The sequence below is a fragment of the Hyperoodon ampullatus genome (assembly GCF_949752795.1).
Source record: "Hyperoodon ampullatus genome assembly, chromosome: 2".
NCBI classification, from domain to species: Eukaryota; Metazoa; Chordata; class Mammalia; order Artiodactyla; family Ziphiidae; genus Hyperoodon; species Hyperoodon ampullatus.
In genome coordinates this window covers 175,142,433-175,167,920 of record NC_136915.1, presented here as the reverse complement: position 1 = coordinate 175,167,920, position 25,488 = coordinate 175,142,433, and the positions used below count along the sequence as shown (strand labels likewise).

General features: G+C 32.9%; 1 protein-coding gene across 11 annotated transcripts in view; it reads right to left on the bottom strand.

Moving 5' to 3' along the window:
* CDC42BPA (CDC42 binding protein kinase alpha) overlaps positions 1-25,488 on the bottom strand; it is a gene marked incomplete at both ends in the record, with an annotated part of 303,526 nt that overhangs the window by 37,104 nt on the left and 240,934 nt on the right. For 4 of the 11 annotated variants that reach the window (XM_079719573.1, XM_079719578.1, XM_079719571.1 and 1 more), the window contains 5 exons: positions 143-226; positions 20,272-20,348; positions 22,688-22,779; positions 24,253-24,401; positions 24,830-24,935. In XM_079719573.1, coding sequence (XP_079575699.1) covers positions 143-226; positions 20,272-20,348; positions 22,688-22,779; positions 24,253-24,401; positions 24,830-24,935 — 508 coding nt within the window. Of the gene's footprint in view, positions 1-142; positions 227-4,100; positions 4,206-11,249; positions 11,289-19,155; positions 19,204-20,271; positions 20,349-22,687; positions 22,780-24,252; positions 24,402-24,829; positions 24,936-25,488 lie in introns of all 11 variants that reach the window. The other 7 variants (XM_079719570.1, XM_079719575.1, XM_079719576.1 and 4 more) reach the window with 7 other exon arrangements.

Genomic DNA, 25,488 nt, shown 5'->3' with positions numbered 1-25,488 from the left:
CTTCCCAGCTTTTATGTTTATAATTTTGAGGAATCTAATAGTAAAAATCATGGCACATATAAAAAGCAGAAGAAATCCATTCTCTTTCTTTCCTTTTTTTTTTTTTTCCACAACATACAATGCTTATCACTAGATTGAATACCTTAGGTGGAAAGCCAGTTGAACCAGGGCATCCCTTTTTCCTTAAGGTTGGTGTGTGAACTGGAAGTGGAGTATAGTCTACAGTCTGAATCCAGGGGAAAAGAGAAAATAAATGTCATAAAACACTCCATCTATTTCAAACATCACTAAAAATAAAAGTAAATACAGCCAAACAAAACAGCAATAAGGAAAAATCTCAAAGAAGCTAAAATTCTTAGTGTTGATAATTTAAATTTCTGCCTGCAATATCTACAAATAAAATATTTGTTCAATTTATAAAAATTATTTCAGTCTGGAAATTTAAAAATAAATAACTTGTAAAAGAGAACCTACAGAAGAACACAAGAAAGTCATAGCATGTAGCCTACATAAAGTTTAGGATATTAATTTTCAAGTTCAACTGAAAATGCCATATTAATTGTATAAAGTATCTGAAAGAGTTTTTAAGCAAGATTTATAATCAAAATATTTAGAAGATTCTTTTAACTCCTTTGACTTCTATATACAGAATGCATATTACATATATGGAATACAATTCTGCGGATTTGTGTGTATGTGTGTAGAGAGAAAGAGCGAGAGAGCACATGCAAGATATAGAGATTGACTGATTGATGGACTGATTGATTAGTGGGATTTTTGTGAAGAAAGTAATTTCTAAGAAGGGAGCTAGATTATTTAATATTACTGGAATTCAGAACTGACAGAAATTTAACTACTTGCCATATCTTTATTTTATGGCATATTACTGTAAGATATTTCTTTGAATGAAAGGAACCAGTGATTTTACTGGATGTTATTGTGGAAAAAAAGAAACATCACTTATTAGCAAAGTATAAAACAAATATACGAAGAATGACTTCCTTTTAGGATGCTAAGCAAGCAAGCAAGCAAGAGGGAAAAGCTAGCTTTGTGTAAAGTTACAGAATATTCTAAAATATTAAGAGAAAAATGGATGGTCCCTCTTTGCCTTTGTTACTATATAACCTCCCAAAGCCAAATATTTTATACACATGATAGCCTTAAAATGGAATTTAGATGGGCTTCTCAGAGTTTTCAACTTAACTGTGAGTTTAGTTCTAATTTAAATTTAATTTACTTTTAAATAGCTTGAAAAAAGTATTAAACCCAATTTATAATTTAACATTAAAAATATGAAATAAAAGAGATGAATACAAAACCTTTATGAAAGTTAATAAAGAACAATTCATAGGAAACAAAATTGTCACTAGAATTTACATAGAAAGTCCAAGAGAAGTTTTTAGAATTAAAAGGGGTGAAGTAGGGGTGCTGAATCCAAGATCATCCTAATTCATAAAGACCAGCAATGCCTAATTTAGAAAACATATTTTAAAGAGATCCCATTCACCATAGCAATAAAAATTTAAGGTTCCTAGGAACAAATCTAACAAGCAATTTGGAGTACATTCGGGAAGAAAATAATGAAACTTTATTGAAGGATATAAAAAAATATCTAAATAATGTTCATAGATGGAAAGGTCCAATATCACAAAGAGATCAGTTCTCCTCAGATAATCTATAAATTCAAATCCAATCAAAAGCTTTACACGGAACCTTCAAGCTGAACCTAAAAATCATATGTAAAAACTAAAGAGTCAAGGAGTAAAGGAAGAAGAACAAGGTATGTGGGAGTGGCTGATCATACCAGGTATCAGGAATTATTTTAAGGCTACAATAATTAAGACAATGTGATGTTGGTACAGGAATAGACAAAAAGAACAATGAAAGAGAACAGAGAATCCGAGACAGAAAGAACAATGAAAGAGAATAGAGAATCCCCAAACAGACCCATTTATATAAAGCAGAGATAGATTTACAAATCAGTGGGGGAAATATAGGAGACTTGGTGGTTCATACAAGAAAAACATTAGAACTCCATTTCTCATAATACATAACAACAAATTTTAGTTTGATTAAAGTCCTAAACATGTAAAAGCAAAATTTAAAAACTTTTAGAAGAAAATATGGAAGAAAATCTTTATAACTGCTGCATAGGGAAGAACTGTTTTAAAAAGACATAAAAAGCAGAAGTCATAAAAGACTGACAAATATGACTACTTTAAAATAAAAACTGTTGCAAGACAAAAAGATATGACAAATAAAATTTTAAAATAAGCCACAGACTGGAAGAAAATATTTGCAATGCATATAGCCAGCTAGGAATTAGTATCCAGACTATATAAAGAACAATTACAAAACAAGTGGAAAAATAATTCAATAGAACAACAGACAAAAAGACATGAACAGGTAAATCATCAATGGTCAATAAACATATAAAAAGATGTTGAATGACACTTGAAATCAGAGAAATGCAAATTAAAACCAAAATGCCACTCTATACCCATCAAATAGACAAAAGTTAATGTCTGACAGTACCAAGGGTTGGAAGGATGTGGGGAAATGGGGAATTCACTCACACACACACTGCTGGTGGGAGTGAAAACGGGTCCAACCACTGTGGAAAATAATTTGACAAGATCTAGTTAAAGCTGAAAATGCATATTCCACACAACCCAATAATTCCACTTCTAGGTATATATGCTAAACAAACTCTGCACATTTGCAAAAGCAGATAGCTATTAGGATGTTCACTTCAGCAACGACTGTAATAACAAAAAACTGGAAACAACCTAAATATCCAACAACAGGAGAATGGATAAATAGTTGTGGTATATTCATACAATGAAATATTATGCAACAGTTATAATGAATGAACTAAGTAGACATGTATCTGTATAAGATGCAGATAACCTTTGTGTAAAATTTACATATACAACAAACACTATTATGTATTGTTTATGGATACAAATGAAATAAACATGTAAAAGTAAGGAAGAAAGGGAGTATGCCAATTTCAGAGTATTTAGATATGTCTGGAAAAGGAGAGTGGGAATGGTATAGGGAAGGTTATTTCAACTGTCAGGAATATTTCCTTTCTTTTTAATACAAATTTTGGGGCAAAATGTTCACATATGTTAAATCTGTGGATGGTGGTTATGTGGGTATTTATAATATTATTTTCTGTATGCTTTAAATATTTTAACATTAAAATAAAAATGCATAAACTCAAAATATTAAAACAATGAAAATCTAAAATCAGAGGGTATCATCAACTTAACCAAGCAGTCTATCACAGGGTTGGAAAAAACCAAGTCAGAATCTGACTACAACTCAAACTTCACTTCAGACAGCTTTCAAAATGGGACTATCTGCTTCTATTGGAAAACTAGACACAGCTCTGTCTGATGACCAAATAGGAAACAAGGGAGCCATGTCAGAATTGTAAAGCTTGAGTAAATAACCAGAACTGCATCTGAGGCAGGATAGCATTAACTGAGGAATAATACATCCTTCTGACTTGTTGAGAAAGTTGGCCAGTTGGCTGTTTAAAACCATTTACTTACATAAGGTGCAAACACAACACTGTTTTTGCACTATTAAAAGGCGTGATTTAAATATTAAAAGGTTGGATGCCTATTGCTGATTAACAGAATAAAAGTATTCAGTTGCCAGCAGTGACAATTTTCAGTTCTATTTATGAAGTAACAGTTATGTCATATCTTATTAGATTGATTAGAATAATTAAAATATGAGAATGGCACCTGACACTGCCATGTGTCCACAGAATTTTTATCTGATAATTCCAAAATTCACACAACTCTGTCCTCTGTTCTGTATAGCTCTCTACTTAAGATAAAGACTACTTTAAAATTAAATAAAATTTCTGTCTATTTTGGGTTGAATTTGGGGGGACCATTTTTTACTTCAGTTTTATAATCCTATCTATATTATCAGTCAAATGTAATGATCTTCAATATACTGTGACTTATTACACAATACATTTGATTAAAAGAAGAGAGTCAGATTTCACTTGTTTTTGCAAGTCCCTCTTTCCTGACACAAGTGAAAAGTTGGGGAGCAAGACTGCTCCAGTGAGGCACCTTAACTGGCTCAGCTTCACTAGATGTGGAAGGAGATGTGGACCTTGACTGGATGTAAAACTTGACGTTCGGATTCCGTACATATGTGTTCTCAACGGGATCAGTCTAGGAAAATAAGTCAGGAAAAACAAAAACCCAAGAAATCATTTTTAAACAATGTGCAGCTCTTAGTAAATTTCTGTAAGGCATGATCATGATAACATTCTTGAGAAAGGAGGATAACAAACGTTAGTTTGAATATTCACATTAGGGATGTGTCATTATACAAAAGCATAACCACTAGCTTTAAACAAAGGTCAAGATAACAATAGTTAACAAAATGCTCCAATCTTCACCACTGATCTCTTACTTCGAGCTACTGTATGTTCTTTACTTGTATTCCACAAGATAAATCATACATGTGAAATAAATGCAGAGTACTTAATACAAATATGTACTGCAGATTACAAATAAGTTTGTCCTTGATAAGAATGAAATTTGGTCCTCTACAAGGCATTAGTTGAAAGTAAAAGAAACAAACCTATCAGCTTTGTCACTAAATTAAATTCTCTTTTTATTTTGCAGCAGTAGGAAATACTGGCACTTATACTCAGTCGCACCCTTCTAACCAAGTATTTTTAGAAACTGAAGATGCTCTGGGTTAAAATTTAGCATAAAAGATCCTATGGAACACACCGATCAATGATATATATTCAGTTTGGCAATTTTCAAAATTACCAGGATTGGGTTTTTTAAATGAAAGGCAATGAAGACAACTTGGGAAGGTTAGGGAATTTGTTTCAAATATGTTGTGCAGCAAGAACAATGCTTAGGTCAGCATTTATTGTAAATCAGCATTTACTGATTTACAAATCAATAAAAAGAGTAATCAGCTTAAGGATTTTAAACATGTACTAAAAAGGGTTTAAAAAATTTTTTTTCTCTATTATTATTATGGTTACTATTTTAGGGACTGGCTAGTGGGCTGGCAAATACTGGAGTAGCCCTCTGCTTGTGCCCACCTGTGGCCTCCCTTGGTGGTGGGCATGGGCAGGTATTCTGGCAAACTGCAAGGCAAGACTTTGGTGGGACCGACTAAGATGGCCGGCAGCCGGGCCTTAATAAACTTTTAGCTACTGGATTCGGGAGAAACGGGGACAGGAAGGATCTCAGTAAGGGCATCTAGGGGACCTGGAGTAGCAGCTATGTACTAACAGCTAGGAGAGTATTTCATATTTTAAAAACTGAACCACTGAACCGATGCATCCCAGCTGTATGTCAGCTCTGTGTGTGTGATGTGGATAATTTCATAAAACTAGTAGGCCTTATGAGGAGGGAGAGCCAGGCCTGAATCTCATCTCTTGCCTCCAAATTCAGTACTCTATTTTGTTGTACCAAGGCAACTCCACAGTAGAGATAGTCAAAGCAATTTAGTGATCATAGAGACTGACAATGAACTTTGCTCAGGAACAGGAGAGTAAAAGAAAGAAGAAAATGGGATTCCAGACAAATTTTACCTAGTTCACAATTTTACTGGGGGACAGCCATGGAGAAGGTTATCAGTTCAAATTGTTAATCTGAAATATGACCCTAGGTTGGGAATAAGGCAAAATGTCTTTTATTTTCTAAAAATCTACTTCTGGTTTCCCTAAGTTTATATAAATTGCAAGCTGAATAAAAAGTCCATGGGGGAGTAGGTTCGATTAAAATGGAATTCATAAGCAATACTGATACATTTTACACTAATAAGAATTTTAAAACTGACTCAAATAATCAAGAGTTAATGATCTCATAAAGTTTTAAAGAAGTGTCCAAATAGAGGATTTGCTACTTGTAAAAGAATTGGATTATTTTAAGAAAATTTAACGTTCTGACCTGTCACACAAAAGCCTTTAGCCCATAGATTAATTAAAAGACATAAAATCAGAAGTTCCTGTGTGAAGCATAGTGCTGTGTTTAAAAAAGGTGATAATGAGAATTCAGAAACAATTTGGTTCCATTTTACTTGAAGCAGATTTTAAAATAAGATAGTGATTCTCAACTTTCTGAAAGGAGCAAATTTAATATAGCAAATATAGTGGCTTTGTACCTCTGGGTCCAATTACTTAAAAAATTCTTCAAAAATGAGAAAGGCAAGACATTGCTGTTCCCAATAGTACTGGCTGAAATTTTAAAGCAGGCTTGCTCTTTGTGCCATATGGACACATACTGACAGAAGTTGAACACACTGTTTTATACATTTTCCTGTGCTGAAAGTAGAATATACCACTTTAAGCCATTTTGCCAATATGTGCTCTAAAGAGGGGTTCACATCATGAAAACTATCAAACCTAAAAATCAAGTTGATCATTAAAACATTTACTAGCATGTTTCATGACCCTATGAAAATGTGACATTATGACAGTTTGATATTGGCAAAGAAAAAAAAACACTATCACAGTTTAATCTGTGATTACACAAATCAGTGACTCTTAAGGAATGACTGAGGCTTTTAGCACATACCTCTTGGCCCTTCTGAAGAATTACTGGCATTATAAATCTTTTTCTCCTAAAAAAACTTTTACTCATCAATAAAATGAAAGAAAACAATAGAAATGAAAATGGATATTAAAATGATTTTCTTAGCTGAAGGAGGTTAAAACTGGCTTTTCAGAAGTGGAAAACATTTAAATTTAAAAAATAACCCATCCTAATTATAGTAAAATAGAATAATGAAAATTTCCACACTAGCTTTTTGGAGCTTTATGCTCTTAAAGTAAAATTAATTCCAGAGATTAAACAAAATCAAGACAGTTTTGTTTAACAAAATTCAAAGTAAGAAATATTGAAATAATATTTTGAGATGGCATTAACTGACCTTATTAAAGAGTTGAACTATGCCATTTACAATGATGCTGTGATTTTAAAAAAACCATGCATGTATAAATGAAGTTTAAAAATTACCACTTTATTTTCCAAGTGTGTTTCTCATAAAGACAAGGACACAAAAGTTTGGTAAAGATGAATAAACTCATGGCAAAAAAGTCTTGAATATCAAACTTTAAAAAAACTTCCCAGGTCTTTTAAAAGACTCTAGTAGAAGCTAATAGCTAATTAGATTAATAGATTTTAATATTTAATTTCCTTTCTGGATTACTACCAGTGTAAACAATATCTCAAAAGAGGTTACTAGAAACAAGAAAAATACAATATCACTTACATATTCCCTTCATCAAAGTGTTAACCCCAACACGACTATGGTTTTCAAGATGTTATTAATTTTCTCTATAATTACATGTTTACCAATGCGTTTATAATTAATTTGTACTTCCAGTTACTAAAAAGCAATTAATTTTACTAAACTTTCAGAATACTCAATGACTATATGCCAGGATTTACAGATAGCCTAAAATTAATTTTAATAATTAATTGGCAATGATTCAGATATAAAAATGACAGCAAAGCAATTGATTAATAGCATATTAGTTACTTTTACCTTTGAAACAAATATAATCACTAATATTATATTAAATAAAGCCAAGGAAATTAAAAATTCTTTGTATTATAAAAAAAATTACAGCATTAAATGTAAGCAATGACGAATTAATAATGCAGGAAAAGCTAATAAATATGATATACATCAATAGCAGAGATATCTTAATTCATAATTGGGTTTATGATTATAGAAAGAATAATAAAATAGGGAAAATAATAAGGAACAATAGCTAATATTAATTAGACAGTATATTTTGATATAATCCAAAGGAAGGTCTTGAAAACAAATCTTAACTGAATAGTATAAGCAATTCACTCAATATTTATAAGCTGACATCTACTGAGAAAAATAAGAAACCTCTTCATGTAAATGTGATTTTTTTCTGTTTTTTGATTAACTGATTCTTTTTCTAAGTAAACATACTTTAAGGAGTTATTCCGATGAATAGGTATTAGAAACATCTACTCTAATGTCAGTTTTACTTACTGCTCTACTGCTTGGGAAAAAAAAAAGCAGAAAAACTGAATCTCAGTGTATTGTCCATAATGCATAACACTGTCATGTAAAAAGTCCACAATGTTTCCTGAATCTATTAGGACTTCTCTAATGAATAAATCATGAAATGTATTTTTAGAGCAGTATGGTATTATAAAATAGAACAGTTTTTTTCCACCGTGGCTCACATCTGATTTTCAGATGACCCACTAATCAAGAATTTCTCAAATTATGCAATACGGCCTTCTTATAAATAACAAAAGGATCAAAAACTACTTATCTTGAACATGTATCAACGGGTCTTTTCTACTCCAAAAATAATTATAGATTTGAACAAGTACAAATAGCAAAACATTCATATAAGAAACCTGGTTTTAAAATAAAAAGATACCAACACTTGATACGAATTTGATATAGATTAAAAAATAGCTTACATCTAACATGTTGTTTTATATTGGTAAATAAAAAACTCTAAGTTAACAGAAAAAATCCAGTTTTCATCAATTTTCTTTATCCTGTAGCTGGGAGTATTTTAGAAACAAAGTGGCAGGTAATCCAATTTTTTAATATTCAGAAACACTTTATAACTCAAGCTTTTAGTGATATAGTTATTTCTGTTAATTGTTCTTTTGATTAAAAAACAGTATTGGACATTGTCTATGTCATTTGGACAACAGTAAATATATTTTATCATTCTAAAACAAATAATAAATTACTGAAGTTTATGACTAGTAAATGTAATCTTACTAGTTACAAATAATATAACTTGTTTCTCTTTATGAAAATTTCTCCTTAAGTTATTTTCAATTTATTGATTTGAGTATCTACTCTGGAGAATTTACACATGTTCTAAGAAAACACAAAAGAAAGTCCAGCCACATGTTGGCTATTTACAATTTCTGCTTTAAATTCTGAAGGAATAATCTAATAGATACTCAGTGTTTCTCACTATGAATGAAAACACTATGAACCTTTCCATAACCATCTGTATTCAGACATTAATAATGACACTAATAACAAATCTTTCTTACACTATGATTAATTAAATAACGCCACTTAAAAACAACATTATTTAAATTGTAAATGAGGCTTTAGAGCACATGGGAAATACAGATATATAACTCATTTATATGATATTTCATTCAGAGAATTTTAAATTTATGAAAGTATTGTACATTTCTTGTCTAAAAACACAGTATGTAACATAAAATTGTATGCCACTGTTAGATTCAAGGCCACTGTTCGGAATGGTAACTATTCGTGTCCTACTGTTTTCATGGATGTTCCCAGGGACTATTAAAGTTCCTCACTATTCTATGTTTCTATTTAACTGTTGAATAATTGGTAATTCTTCAGTCATCTCCCTCACAGACATTACCACTTTTAAGTGGCTGACTTCTTATCTGTCAAATACTCAATAAAGGAAAAATTAAAGGAAGTCTGGAAAGCAAATTACCAAGCCTATCACATCTGCATTTAAAAAAATCATATGTAATTATAAGTCATTAGGCTCTGGTTAAGTGTGACTTATTTATATCCTATAGAATAAAAATGTAGACTAAATAGCAGGGGTCTTATAACAGCTATTTCCCTCAAAAATTTTTCCTATTTAAAGACTCACAGAAATGTTCTGGGTGGTCAAAGCCCCTAGAAGTCTACAAGGTAAGAGACATAACTAATCTATGATAAATTTAACCAGAAAAACAAAATCTCTCTGAATGATAAATTTGTTGAAAAGCAAACAGATAAAAATGTAGTCAATCCACAGGCTAATGATTTGAACCTAATATAACTGGGCACACAACATCTTGGTCTTCCCTTCTAGAGGTTATATGATACCAATGAACATATATTCAGATTGGATAAATCCAAATACCCAATGGTTTTTAACTCTCTACAAATGTCAAAATAATCAGTAAGTCAGCTGACCAGCAATCTTTTCATAAACTTCATTAATTAATGAGATATCAGTTGAAGTCAAAGTTCTACTGGCCATACCACCGGTATCTGAAACTGCTTATTCATTGTTAAACAGTAGTTTGAAAACATGCGCTATATTAGGGTTAATCGTGTTCATTTTACAATCAACCCTCCATCACACCAGAAAGATAAGAGCACAGGAAGCAGTGGGTCACTCTATTGCTTACCATGCCTTCCATAAACCAGATAATTCCCTGATTTAGAACCTTCCCAGTCTGAAATTCTGGATTTAAGGTGTTGATCAATACCAATGATCATGAAGCCGACAAGTAGAAATTTTAAATTTGTATCTATCACAGATTTTCCTTTTTAATGGTGTTATTTACATTGCATATGAAAACCAGAGCAAACAGTGTCAGCTAGCTTCTCAACTAGTGAGTTTGAATGTGTGTATATTGGTGTTCGGGTGGAGGCTGCTTTACAAGAATTTGAGACCTTTTCACAAACAGATTCCCCACTCTGGGCACATCAGAATCTTGCAGGATAGAGGTAGAGAGGTAGTGTCTGGCCCATTTCAGACTGAGAAACACTGAACTAGCCTTAGCATAGGAAAATGTTTATAGCTTGTTATCAATACATGTATAAAGAATGTTAAAATTTTTTTTAAATCTTGGAAATATCTTAGAATATAAATGATTTATTACCAACATCATTGCCTCGAAACTCTAAATACAAGATATTTGGGAATATAACTTAGAGCTACATTAAAAAATCTATCAAAGGTTTCTCCAGAACTGATTTACATAAAATTACAATCAGTAAGATCTATACCTTATCCCAAATCTTTCTTGAATTTTGCATAATATGAATTATCAAGTTTTCTTTCTATGTAATTAAAATTTCTAAGAATCTCCACATAATTGCTAACATCAGATTATTTAGAAACTCATTTACTTTGTATGTGACCAATTTAGACAGCATACTTTAGGATCACTCTTTTACCCAATCAAAATAAAAAAGATACTTTATAATTTTAGTAGTTTGGTTATAGAAATTTGTATGAACATTCCTAAAGCTTTGCGGCCAAAGCCAAAAAAGAAAAAAAAAAAAAGAAAGTACAGAAAAGCAGAGTAGCAATAGCAGGAGCAGCAGCACAAAGCATGCAATAAATGTAATAATACACCACAAAAACATCAGCATGTACTGCAACCACAGGCAAAAAGGATAAGAGATAGGGGTAGAGGGCATCAGATGGGCACACAAGTGCAATAGTCTCTTACACGTCTGCCTTTGCTAGCTGGAGTACAGGATGGAGAGCGCTTCAACAAAGAAAGGAGAATACTACGTTACAAATATTTACACACATGACTCTCAATGACTAATACTGTATTAACAGACAAAGTATATAAACATACATATAAAGACACATTTTTCATAGGTTGAAAGTACATGTATTTTCAGGAAAAACTGGAACACAGGAAAGTAAAGAAACAGTTCCTCAGGCTAGGTCTAAGAGTGGTAATAAAGTTTTCACTGGACCTTGCACAGTCACCCACCAAATAATGCTCCATCAAGCCATGGCCAATTTCTTTTCTGGAAAGGTCAGTAGTGGCAACTTGAAATGGGAGCACAAAAAGGTCTAAGTAACTCTGATTTAGTGCTAGTAAGCATTTAACAAAATATTTAATTAACTAGTCTTGCTTCAGACATTTATCTACCAAATTCTTTCTCTTTTCAAAGATGACTCTTTTCAAGGATAAGAGCTAAATTAGGCCTTCAGAACTACTGATGTTGAATTAAAACGAAAAGTTACTTCAACAATATTGTCCATCCTGACTAGACATTAGGCTTAACCAGAAGAGGGACCTTCACCTTTCTGACATTAAAGAATTAAGTAATTCAGAAAAAGTAACAATAAGTAGATAATTATATAGAAATATTTTTCAAGTTTTTGAAATTTGTGATGCTCAAGTAATAGAGTTTCACAAATATATACCATCTCTACTCAGGCAATTTCCTATATTCAATTCAACCTGACATTTACTGAGTGTTTACAATATGTCAGGTACGTAAAAGATAAAGAGGGTATGGCAGTTCACAGACTGGTGGGGGAGACATCATGCCATCAACAATGTGACAAATGCTATAATAAGGACATGTACGAAGTTTGTATGGGAACCTGGAGGAGGGATGTACAAGATTTTTATGGGGACCTAGAGGAGGGAATTTATAAACTGAGTCTATAGGAGTTACAGAAAATTTAAGAGAAAACCTCAAGGATAAGAAACATCACCCAAGATAATCAGTTTTACTTGTACAATAGCTCTGACAGATTGGTACACAGGAACTATTATTTCTTTCTGTAGGAAATTGGGATGGAAGGTGACTTAAACACTGTGTCCCAGGGCTTCCCTGGTGGCACAGTGGTTGAGAGTCCGCCTGCCGATGCAGGGGACACGGGTTCATGCCCCGGTCCGGGAGGATCCCACATGCCACAGAGCGGCTGGGCCCGTGAGCCATGGCCGCTGAGCCTGCGCGTCCGGAGCCTGTGCTCCGCAACGGGAGAGGCCACAACAGTGAGAGGCCCGCGTACCGAAAAAAAAAAAAACAAAAAACAAAAAACCACTGTGTCCCAAAGAGTTAATAAGCAAACCAGGATTAGAAAGTCTGTAGATTTCTCAACAGGTTCTTCTTAGTCCAATCAGTCTTCCATTACGGTGGAGGCTAAAGTTTCAGGTTCAAACCTGGTTATATTCCTTCAGTGATTAATAGGAAGTATCTGTCTCCCTCCATACTCCCCCAAACCAAACAACCAAACGTTAAATAACTCAACCCTCAATCCCTCCTCTAACATTTAATCTCTCCCTTCTCTTCCTTAATAATGATAATAGCTAACCTTTATCATGTGTAAAATATATACACATACTTTTCAAAGTACTTTGCATATATTAACTTTTTTAATCCTCATAGAAGGATTAATATAAGGTAGGTATTATGATCCCAATTTTAAACAGGAAGAAAACAAATGAACTTGCAACAGGTCACAAAACTGGTAAGTGGTAGAGCTAGGATTCAAACCTTCTCAGTCAGACTTCTCAAAATGGTATACTAACACTGTCTCTACTGCCTAGCCTCTCAATTCACTTCTCAATACTGTACAATTTAGCTTCTGCTTTGATCGCCCTAATGAAATGCCGATAGGATCAGTATCTCCTGTTTGTCCTACGGTACCAGATATCTCCGGCTGTACCTGAGGCTGCTGACCTCTTAAAACTCTGTACTCCCTTAGTTTTCAGGACACGACACTTTGCTGAGTCATCCCCTGTGACCACTGCCCCTCCTTCTCTTACGTGGAGTCCTATGCCTCCACACCCTTCTCAATGTGAGAGATCCCAGGTCTCTGTTCTGACTTACTGCTTTTCTCTTGCTACAATCTCTCCCTGGGAGATCTCAATCTACTTTCAACTATGTTGATCATTCCCAAATTTCTACTGCTAGTTCACTCCTTTTCCTTAACCTTCTGACTCATCTAGAAAACTATCTGCTGGACATTTCCACATGGATGTCCCTCAGGCACCTCAAACTTAACTTGTCCAAAAGGAAACTGGTCACCTTTCTCCTCTGTTAAGCCTTTTAATAATTATTACATATAGGACTGATTAAATCTAAGCTCCATAATATCTCCTTTATATTCCCATGATATGCAGTCCATATCTTTTATTACTGTACTTCTCCCATTGGTGTTATAATTATTTAGATGTTTGTCTTTTCCATCAGACTCAGATCCTTAAGGGCTGGAAATACTGTATTATGCTTAGCATAAAGCTTGTAAATTTTAAAATTCTTCGTAAATATTGAATGAATCCTTCTGAAATTCTACAATATTTAACCTAAATATTTCTTATGGCATTTATCATTTTCTACTTCACATAATACATTAACCGTGTATTTTTTTCTAATAATAAGATAAGCATTTTGAGGTCTACTTCTAAGTCTGATTTATCCTAGCATCTACCACTGTGCACAGCAGAGTACCACATACGTAAAAAGTGGTAAAATATAGAGAAACCCTTAGTTTTTGGCTATCCATACTCCTAAAGTCTAGAGTATGTTAAAACCATGAGAAAGAGCATGAATAGCTCAAAATAAACTATATTACCACTCTACCAAAAACAAGTCAGAATGTCTCTCAAAACTATCTTTGCATATGAAGGACAACAAGTTTTCTAAGCTGGCATTTAGTATCACTAAGCTAAGAGTGATACTAAATCATCATTGTAATAATGTTCTTCTCCAGGTGGCTAACTAGAAGTCAGACCATTTTTATATTTTCAATAGAAAAGAGCAAATTACACTTTCCTGATGGTGTAATTAGAGGAAAGCACACACACTCTTATACATACCCACACATACCACAGTTTTATATAAACACTGAAACTGATCTCACAGCAAGCATTGGAAACCAGTATATTTTCTTAATATGCAGTCATATACCTTTTTATATCTAGGTCTATAAATTGCCACCAGAACTTTAAGGCTGATTATGGAAGGTAAGCACGGTAAGCAGAAACCAAAAGAAGCAATTTATCTTGTGGACACAGAGTTTGGCTAACAGATTTTAAGGTTCAGTTAATGAATTCCAGAGGTCTTATTTAATAAAATACTGAAGAGGTAAAAGACTATGTAGTCATGGTTCTTTCCTCTAGTTACCCAAACATATTATTGATATATAATATACAATATAACATACTACCTAAAGAAGAATTGCATATGCCAATCTTATGAAACGTAAGAGTTTCAAGTTAGGTTGTGCTTAACGTGGAAGTTTTAAAAAACAAGTATTAAAGGAGGAAATTATAGAAATGTCATAATTTCTCAGAAGGATCTAGGCCTAGCTTTGGTCATAAGATTAAAAACTCTTTACAATGCATGTTTTAGAAATTTGTCTTCCATTGATTCTCACATGTGATCAACTTTTCCCAGATATAGCTAAACCTATGCTGCCAAGCCCAGATTTCTGTGATTGGTTATGACAGAATATGAAAGAACCTAGGAGGGAGAACAATGTTAAAGGCAAGACATAAATGAAGGAACCTAGGAGCCAGGACTGAAATTAAATATTTTGGGACATCTTAGTAAGCTTCTCTATGAGGCCAAAACCAAGAGTAGAACTCAGCTTGCCAATACTCCCAGGCTACTCTTCTCTTAATATGCTGGAATGCAAGAAAAGAACACAATATTAGGAGTACTGGACAGTTGGACTAAAGGTACTATCTCTATTCCTTTATGTCTGACCTTTATATTCCAGAGCTTTAATTCCTTGATTTACTCTTTTCCTCAGTACACTAGAGTAAGACAACCTCTAAAAAGCAAGCTGATACATTCTCATTTGCCAGGTAAATGGGCAAATTCCATTTTTTGTGAACTTAGGCTAAATGAACAGAGTACAGAACGGTAATTTAATAAAACTCAAAACTTACCTAGCATGTGTTTCATATATATGACAATATATTTATCAAATATAAACAGCAACTCATTCATTTATATAACTATAACTAGTATTCCTTGAATATAGTCAAGTCAAGCATTTTGGGGGTTCACTTGAGAAGGAGAAAATGAACTGAACAGAATGGGAAGTTCCTGTAAGCTTAGTCTGATGATCCCTGGATCTGCTACCATGGGAATGAAGGGAACAGATGGGGGCAAACTTAAGCTGCTGAGCTCCATTTGCTCCCCCCTTCTGGAACCTGCAGGATGACGCTGGGCCTAATATGCAGTATCACAGGCAGTCTAGGGTTGGGCACGTGGGGTTGAGAAGAAACATAAGGGTAAAAGAGGAAATCATTTCCACAGCAGAAAGGATCCTGGTATCTGTTCAACTGCTATCTCAATAACTCATATGGGAATGCCTTACCCAAGGGACCACTAATCAAAATGGTCTCAGTTTCTTTCAAAATTAACTCACCCCCCACCCCCTTTTATCTGCCCTAAAGAATGCCATGTAACCCTTTTGTCAACACTTCCCTATTACTCCAAAGATTGAGAATCCTAAAAAGTCGCTCTCACTAATGGGAGAGTAACCTATCTACTAGTGGGGGTGCTGTGGTAAATAATTACTAAAACCACTGGACTGAAGATCTTCTAAGGTTCTCTGCTCCTTGAAAAGTCTATTATTCTACATGTGGAAAACTCCAAACCCTGAGTTACAGAAGCAGAATGTTGAGAATGTATTCTGCTGTGCCTGAGTCAGAGGGAAGGAGGGACTGGTGTTACATATACTCTTTCTCTTCTGTCAAGAGCTGTCTAAACAGTGTATCTTAAAAGGAAAGCATCTTGTTCCGAACGTCTTCCCATATTGCCCCAAATCCTAGCATTCATCTGAATTTTGAATAACAGGCAAAACATACTGAGGAAAACTTAGAGGTAGGAGAGTGATTAGGTGTACTATTTAAGTAAAAGAATTATAGTTTTAATAGGCCTGTGTGGGAGGGTTAAGGAAAAAACTAGAAAGTAATTTTGGGGGAGGGGTGGCACTGGTGATAAGGCTCTGAAGAATCTGAGGGCAGTATGAGGGCACTAGGTTACTGGGGGAAGATGGAGAAGGTCAATGATGTGTGGACACAAAAGAAAACTTCATTTGTGCAATTTTGCTTAAAACTAACCTTATTCCCTCCTATACCTACAAATTACACTGCAATTCAATTTTAGGTCTTCAACATAATCTTCTTCTTTTCTATAGCAATGAGATAGAAAAGAATGAGCAGAGGATGTGTCCTATGGATTAGTTAAGAGATAGAGTCTACTTAGTATAGAGCACAGTCACATATTTTAAACATCATGCACAACAACGTAACCAGTTTGGGCACAAAGAACAATCAAGATTTATGTTAATCCTTAAGAATCCACATGCCTAGGAGAAAGGAAGCTACAGAACTTGAGTTTCATACTAAATATGTTGGATGCTGAACCCAAGCATGCCAAAGATTGAATACCATTATTCAAAACAACATTCTATTATGACTTTGAGGGTGAAACGGATGATAATGCTGGGAAGGGTGGTCACAGTTACAAACTATGAAGAGAAATAAGAGGTTTATGCCATAAAATATGAATTAAGAATACAAAATATTTTTTTAAATGGGCGGTGACTGCTGGCCTTTGCCCTGACATGTAAAAATCATTTCCAGTGGTAATGTGATTCAACAGGAGGAAAGTATAGTGATGCACATCGGTGGTAAGTGGAAGGCTGAGTGGTGAAGAGTTAAGAAAGTACTTAAGTGAAATTGAATTTGTGGACAAGAAAGGAAGCTAAAGAGAACACAGCAATGGAGGGGAACTGGTCTATTAAGAGTAAGGAAATAATAACCAATATTATTGAGGGTATTACATATGTTGTTTCTTTAAATTCTCAAACAACCTTATGAGATTAGTACTATTATTATCCTTGTTTGTCTGATGAGCAAACCAGTGCACAGAAAGGTTAGATAACTTGCTCCAAATTATATACCTAGAAAGTGGCAGAGTCAGGATTTCAATCAACTTAAGTGCTTAAGCAATAAATTGAGAGGAAAGTGCTTAGGAGGCAAATAAGAAAAAAACCATGCCCTTGAAGAGCTGGAGCCTGAATCATAAAGATTCAGCAGCCTTTGTGAACTTAGTTCTGGTTTACTTTATAATAGGAGTTCCTTTGTACTACTTTACAATTTACGTGTATGTCTGAACTGTATCTATACTGGGTAATAGTGGGTGAAGGGTAAGAAAGGGTACTTCTGGAGGAAAAGTAAAAGCGGGAAACAGACACTACAGCTGGGTGGTGGCAGAAGACAGCATATGAGAGCAGAGATGAGATAGGAGTGGGCTGAGATGTGCTTCTGCTGAGAAGAGCTAACCTATTTACCAAAATACATACTACTCCTGTATTGTACATTCAAAGATTTTTGTGGGAGAAAAAGGGATGTAGAGAACAGTTTATTAGAAAGAAAAATGAAAATGGTCTTCTAGGAGAAAGGACAATTAAAATATTTGTTCAAACTTCCTTCCCATTCTTTTTAAGGTGAATGTTATCTGTATGGAAATACCATACTGAGTATTTTAGAATAGTAAAATATACACCAGATTATAACATCAAATATTATTGTACATCAAGAGTTCTTTTTATCACACTGCAGAATTAGCTAGTTTAATTATTTAATTATTCCATTTAGAATGGAAAGGTGCACACTTTGGTATAAATATTTCAAAGAAATAAAAAATCACTTAAAAATATAGATCAGGAGTTTTCTTTAGTAGAAAATTATGCTTAATACTCTCCTCAATATAAGAATTATATTTAACAAAACACACAAAATAAAACATTTAAAGAATTTCCCCTGGTTTAAAAATAGTTATATGCATAATATTTGCATTTGAACCCATTTTATTTCCAAGTTTCTGTAAAGATGGAATGTTCAACAGGATAATACAATGCTTTACAACAAGAATTATTGTGCCATTTAATGTGGATTAGAGAGAATGTATATGTCAGGTATTTCTGTAAAGAGAGGAACACTATACATTAGGAACTTCTAAATTATTAAATCTATACAATTAATTTAAGAGAGAAAATGATAATGCAGTCAATTTATAGTGAATATAGTGCATATATTAACTAAAATAATTTTTTACATTAGAAGAGAAATTCTGTTGGCATTAAAAATTGATCTGTACTCAATTATTGTGTTATGATAAAATCTACTGGAAGAGTTAATAAAACGTGTCACTTGTTCTGATTATACCACCAGAGGTTTACTTTTAAGTAACATATAAACTAAATAGTAAAGTGCTGAAAAGAAAAGGGGAATGTGAAATAGAAATTGCCATGAAAAACAAAAATGAGCCATTATTTATATCTATATATCTATAGTGACAATAATCAAATAAGCATTCCAGTCTTCAGAATTGTTGCAAAGAATGGAACTATAGAGATTCTCTGATGGACAGCACATTTTTAAAAGTACATTTTTACTTTATTATATTTAATAATGATAACTCTTCACTGTATTTAAAGTAAGAAAGAAGCACATTCTGGCTCACAAATTATCAAGTGTGGTATTTCTAAAACTGACTGCATTACTAGGTAAATTCTTCATATCAATTCACTGATCTCTTTTACTGAAGGATGCATTGGTTTGAAAATCAAAGACTTACGTCATCCAAAAAATCAATCAGTGAAGATGAGGAAGAAGAAAAGGAATCCTATTTAACGAATACAGCAATAAAAAAATAGAAAATATGGATGAAGCAATTTAATAAGAACAAATAATAAATCAAAAATTTTGTAAAACAATTGAAAGGCAAATGACATTAATTCAAATAAATAAATGAGAAAAGCAGTCACTGTCATTGTTTCTCAAGAAACATAGAAATTCATTAATTACTTTTTAAAGAGTGATTTGTTTTTCCTTTCCCAAAAGAATGAAATACAATTCATATACTGTGCTCAAAATGTATTAAGCTGAAGCTCATTAATAATCAAATTAAATGGAAGCACTCCAGAAGGTAACAACTAAAAGTAAGCAACAGAATCTCTGCCTCTAATCGTTCCTTCTAGAATGTACGCTTCTTGAGGGGCAGGACTTCGTCAATTTGGTCACTAATGTATCTCCAGCACCTAGAACAGTGCCTTGCACAGAGACATACGATTATTTGTTGATTAAGATATAATCACTAACTTAAATTTTCTGACATAAAAATATACTTCATATCTTAATTTTTTTTCTAGCAAAGAATTTAAGTACCAAAGAATGACAGAGTCATATAATCACTATTTCTTTATAATGGAGTGTGCCAAATAAAGTCTATGTAATACTTTTAACAAAAAGCATTCTTTTGGTATACTTCTAAAAAACTGAATTGATTTGGAACTAGAACCAGCATTGCCCTATTGTGAGCTCTGACATTTTCACTTGTTTTTTACTGTGGCTTTATGCTTTGGAGAAAAAAGAAAAGTGTCAAAATTATTTAAAGTTAGGATTTGTTCTGCACTTACTGTTCCTCAGGGAAAGAGATGAAATTTCTTTTAAATCTTATCAACGACCCGCTTATTTAGATCGTTCTTAGATTTTTCTTAAACACAAGAAAAGTTTATGATTAAAGTTTCCATAACATTGCAGAACATATTCTTTTCCTAATACGTTTTTGCTTATATAAGATTCTAGGTCCTCTTATATGGGATGCAATAAAGGTTTTATTGCAAATAAATTTTAAATCACAAAGTAAATTTTAAATTGACTTCAGAGGATATATGAAAAGTTTAATACTTACTTCAAATTGATCCAGAGCATCGGTACGCGTATTCAAAAATGCCAAGAAAGAATGCTGTGAGTCTTGGTGCTCTATACCTAGAAGACAGCAGCAACTTTTTTTACAACTAGAACAATTTAACCTAATTTTCACGGATAACCATTCCTGTCTGAATCTATTAAAAAGCTGCTCACAAACTACTGTATTTTAAAACCAATTAATATCATTAACTCCACATACTTAAAAAACTAAAATACATTAATGTTTCTTGGAATATCACTCAATAGTTAAATTACATCAGACTCCATGAAATACTTGTTTCTTGACTTACTTGAGTTCCTGAATTTCTTTTCCTATACAGTACACTGTAAGAAGCACATTAAATCTTTTGGTACTCTTGAGAAAATTTTTAAAATAGGACCCTGGTTATGTCTGATTTTTCTAAGGTAATTTATCACCAAACAAGGTTTCCTCTTTGAAATACTCTCAACAAGCATATCGTATATATTATTAATATAAATAATCTTTTATTAAAAAATGCAGTGACACAACAAACTTATTTAATTACGAAAAAACTTTTGCTAAGGCCTCAATCTGATTTCATTTACTGTTTTATTGACAAAAATTGCATGAAATTAAACAATTTTGTCTGAGAAAAACTAGGGTTGGCGAATGAGGACTCCAAACCCTAGCTTTTCTCAGACAAATTAAAAAAATTTCACGTATACCTCTTGGCTATGGTATTAACTTTAAATACATGATTTCCAAATTAATTCTTAAAATACACATAATGATAAATACTAGGGAGGAAAAGGAGAAACAACCAACACATTTTTGATCTCCATATCTTTTTAGGAACTGATATCAAATTATGTGCTTTTTGAACTACTCTCTAATAATACACCATAGTTGCCAGATAAGGCAGTATGTTCAGAAATTCATTCCATCAATGAATATTTATTGAGAGCCTTTTATTTGCCAAACCCTGTCTAGATACTGGATATATAATAGTAAATAAAGCAGAAAAACAAAATCCTTGCCCTCATTATATAAACATTACATTGTATTATTTAAATAGACTATTACGTTACAACATATAGTGAAATTTTATTATTCTGCAACATTCAAAATCCAAATATAAAACCATAGCCATAGGTTAGCCTGCAATGTGATAAATGATTTCTTCTTTCGCAAGTTTAGATCTACTTTAAAATGATGCAATCGATGCCAACTGGTGTGTTATAGTAAGTCATACTCTTCGTTGGTCTCTTTTCTATATAAATTGCCTTTAGGACCACAGGTCCTCCATGTCTTATGTATTCTTTTTCCTCTACTCACTAAATAATGCAGCTCCTTCCACTCTTCATACATGAAAATTAAGCTTGATTCTCATTTTAGCATGATGCTTTGTACTCCTAATCTGAGTTCCTAATTCACTTTTTCTGGGTTCCTTCCTTCCTTCTTGTTCACTAGGAAATTCAATCAACAAAAATTTATCTACTACTTTTAATGGCTTTTTCATGTTAACTCCTTTGTGTGATTACCCTCTTTCCTCCACAATTTTGAAAGCAGATGCGGAGACCCAACCAGCTTTACGTCACTGTGTGTCATAGGACTGGGAAATGATAAGGCAGCACATAAGTACAACATAGAGCCAACTAACTAGTTCAGTATTCAGTCAGGAATACTGTCAGGAAAATGAATTTTTAACAACTATATATAAGAGATCCTTTCATTAAGATAATAACATTCTGAATTTAAAAAAAATTAAATCTTCACATTCTTAATGTCCATGTTATGGAAAGAACATTGAAGTTCACATAATAAAGCTACCAAGCACTCTGAGTTACTCTTTACATTAATGAAAAAATGCTCAAGTAATGTCTTCAAGAAAATGGGAATAAATCCTGGAAAATTCCACAGGGCAAGCACTTTGAGTATCAAACATGGAAGAAGACACCGAAATGCCCAAATAATTCTTTGTCACTGAATTGCCTTTCTAATACTGGATTAGGTTAATCTTTAGTTATTTCATACATTATTTCGTCAACTACCCTGAGAGTGAATCTCCTATAACATTTGAGAATAGTATAAAGTATATGATAAAAACAAATTTTTCCAATCACAAAAATATTCGTCATGATATAGTCCATGGTCCTGAAAAAACAGTCAAATTTATGGCACAGTGAGTTTTCTGTTAAGAAATCTTTAAACAATGAGTATCAAGTAAAACAAAATGACTCAGGAGACTTCTCTACCAAATATGTGTGTGTGTGTGCGTGTGTGCGTGTGCCATATACACATACATCTATAAATGAGTGCCAGAACTGTGTATGTGAACAATTCTCCTGCCTACACAGTAGGCTGATTCTTGTATAATAAAATGTATTCATAACAGAACATTAAGTCCTGGTTGATGCAAAACACATTCCCATACCCTTTTCAGATCTAAGCTCTTCAGTGTCCTTTATCAGTTGTTCAATTTCTGATAGCAGTTCCAAGTTCTTCTTCTCTGAATCTTTTAGTTTACTTAAGGGAAAAAAAGGAAAAATGTCATTATTTATATTGTTGGTTAGTGAGCCATCATGTATGTAGTTGAACTTAATTGGTTTAAATGTCAGTCATGATAATGTAGGGAACTGAAAACTACTGCAGGAAGGACAAATCTAGCCTCTCATCTATGCTTGCGTAAATAAAGATTTACTAGAACACAGTCAGGCTCATTCATTTATATGCTGTCTATGGCTGCTTTTGTACTCAACAGCAGAGTTGAGCAGACAGAAACTATATGGCTTACAAGCCCTAAAGTATTTATTATCTTTCCTTTTATAGAAAAGTTGCTGGCTCTGAGCTACATTATTAAATTTAAAAATGTCATAAAATCAAAGGTTAATTTTAGAATTGTTAGACTTCTTTCATAGAGAACCATGAAAGTGACTAAACTTGTAATTTTCAGTTTGACTCACATTCCTGATTTATGAACAAATGTGTAAATTTATATGTCCTAAGCATAAGCAGAAAGATCACAATTATTCCAAATTACAATACAGAGAATGACATTTAGCAGTTCTTTATGTTGGGATCAATTCATATTCTCCAAAAACAGTTTTTTTCCATTTTCAATATTACACTAGCACATTTCAGTAAAACATACTTAATTTATGATTGGATAATTCATAGCAAGAATTTATAATTCAACTGGGGTGCTTCATACCATTAAAAACCAAATTTATGGGACTATATTTCTTTTCATGACTGAATTCCTCTGCAACATTTGGTATTCTGAGCACCAAATGGATTTTTCTATTTACATTTTGATTTGTAACATGAACTTTCTACTGTTCCTCTATATCACCTTATTCCTCTATAACTTATTCTTGAACCAATCCAATTACGAGTTTCCTTTTATCATTTATTTATTCAGAGTATGATTTATTCTACTGTTGTGATAAGAATGGAGGGAATGTATTCATTAGCTAACTGTCCTGGACCTGTGGGGGATACACTTTTTTAAATACATAACATGAAAGAAAGGCTAATTTAAGTATATTCTACCTTTATGAAATTTACCATCACTTGAAACTTCATTTGTAAAAATATCTATGGTAGAGGCCAGAATTTTCAGATGACTATATTTTGTTCTGACTCTATGCTGCAATTTTATACTAATGTGATATTCTTGAACAAAAGATTATTTTGGATTTAATAGAGTAAAATTTGAGAGTGAATTTTACAAATAAGGGGAAAAGTAAATAACAGAATATTAATTAGTACTATTCCACTTTAAGGACAAGTCAGAAACAAAGCTGTATTAAAATTGCATCACTGCACACAAGGCCTAAAATCATCAATTCATTTTCAAATATTCATAGTTTTTTTCTGGTCATCACTTAAAAGAAAAAAAGGGATAGATAGGTAGGAAACTAAACACGTAACTTCGCTCCAGATACTTTTGGACCAAATTAGAAATCACTCTAGTGGGACTATATTATTCAGTCTTACCATTCTGTTATGATGTTAGACGCTTTAACTTTATTCAGCTCTTCTTGGATGGCCTGCTTAGCTCTTATTTCTGCATCCAGAGCTGACTGCAACTCCAGTCTAGCTGACATATCCAGTTTTGCAAAACGACGCATTTTCCAGGGCATATCCTATGAAATAATATGACTGAATTTTTAGCTCCATTCGATTTTATTTTTAACATTTAAGTTTAGTAATATAAGTGAATTTGGAAACTACTTAAAAGAACTATCTTTCCCTAATTAAAGAATTAAAGAGAACTATTACTTGTGAAAATATATTATTTTTCATTAAATTCAGAAATAACTGTAGACTCACATTATAAATGCATTTATTTTTTATGGTTATTACCATTAATGGCTAGCCACACAAATTATAGTTAAGCAGCTATGTATTATAATTTCCTAAACTGGAAAAACGTTGAATGATTTCTCATGAAAATCTTTACAGTAGGCAAAGCCTAGACAAACTGATGTAAGTACTCAGATTTATTACAGTGTTTTCTGAGCCTTCCCACCCACTAATATAATAAGCCTGCTTGCTAAATGGCAGAGCTTACTGTTGCTCGGGTACCCAAGCTGGAGTTTCTTAAAGCTTCCAATTCTTCAGTCATTTTAGAAGCTAAGGCCTGAAGATATCCTCGTGCATCCTTTTCATCACTGACCCTAGAATACATGCAAATAAAGACAGAGATCAAGTACCAAAGTAAAACAGAAAACTTCAGTGAGATATATATCATTTTAAAGCATCATAAAGAAATAAGTGAAAAGTGACAGAAATTTAAAGATGTTCTTAATATCTTCTTTTAAAGGTCTACCACAGTACTACTATCTGTCAACAAGTGGGAAATGGTTTACTGAACTGTTCAGTTATTTACAGATAAAGGTGGCCATGTTTAGAAAGGTCCAAATTATACATATCTGATAAATCAGTAAAACTTCACCCTTGAGCCACGGAATTAATACTCTTTTAATCTAACATTAAACACACACATACACACACATACACTCACATGATTTCTAAAGAATATTAAGATTTCTTATTAATTAGATTCCATTTTTTATCTTATGAAAACACAACACACCCTTCTTAAAACTGAGGTACACTAAATTTAGAAAGTTTAAAGTAGAATATTCTGTAAAAAACAAAAAATTCTGTGTTGTAATAAAGCTCTTTTGTTTTCTAAAATGGTCAATGATATAACAAAGAGAAAAGATT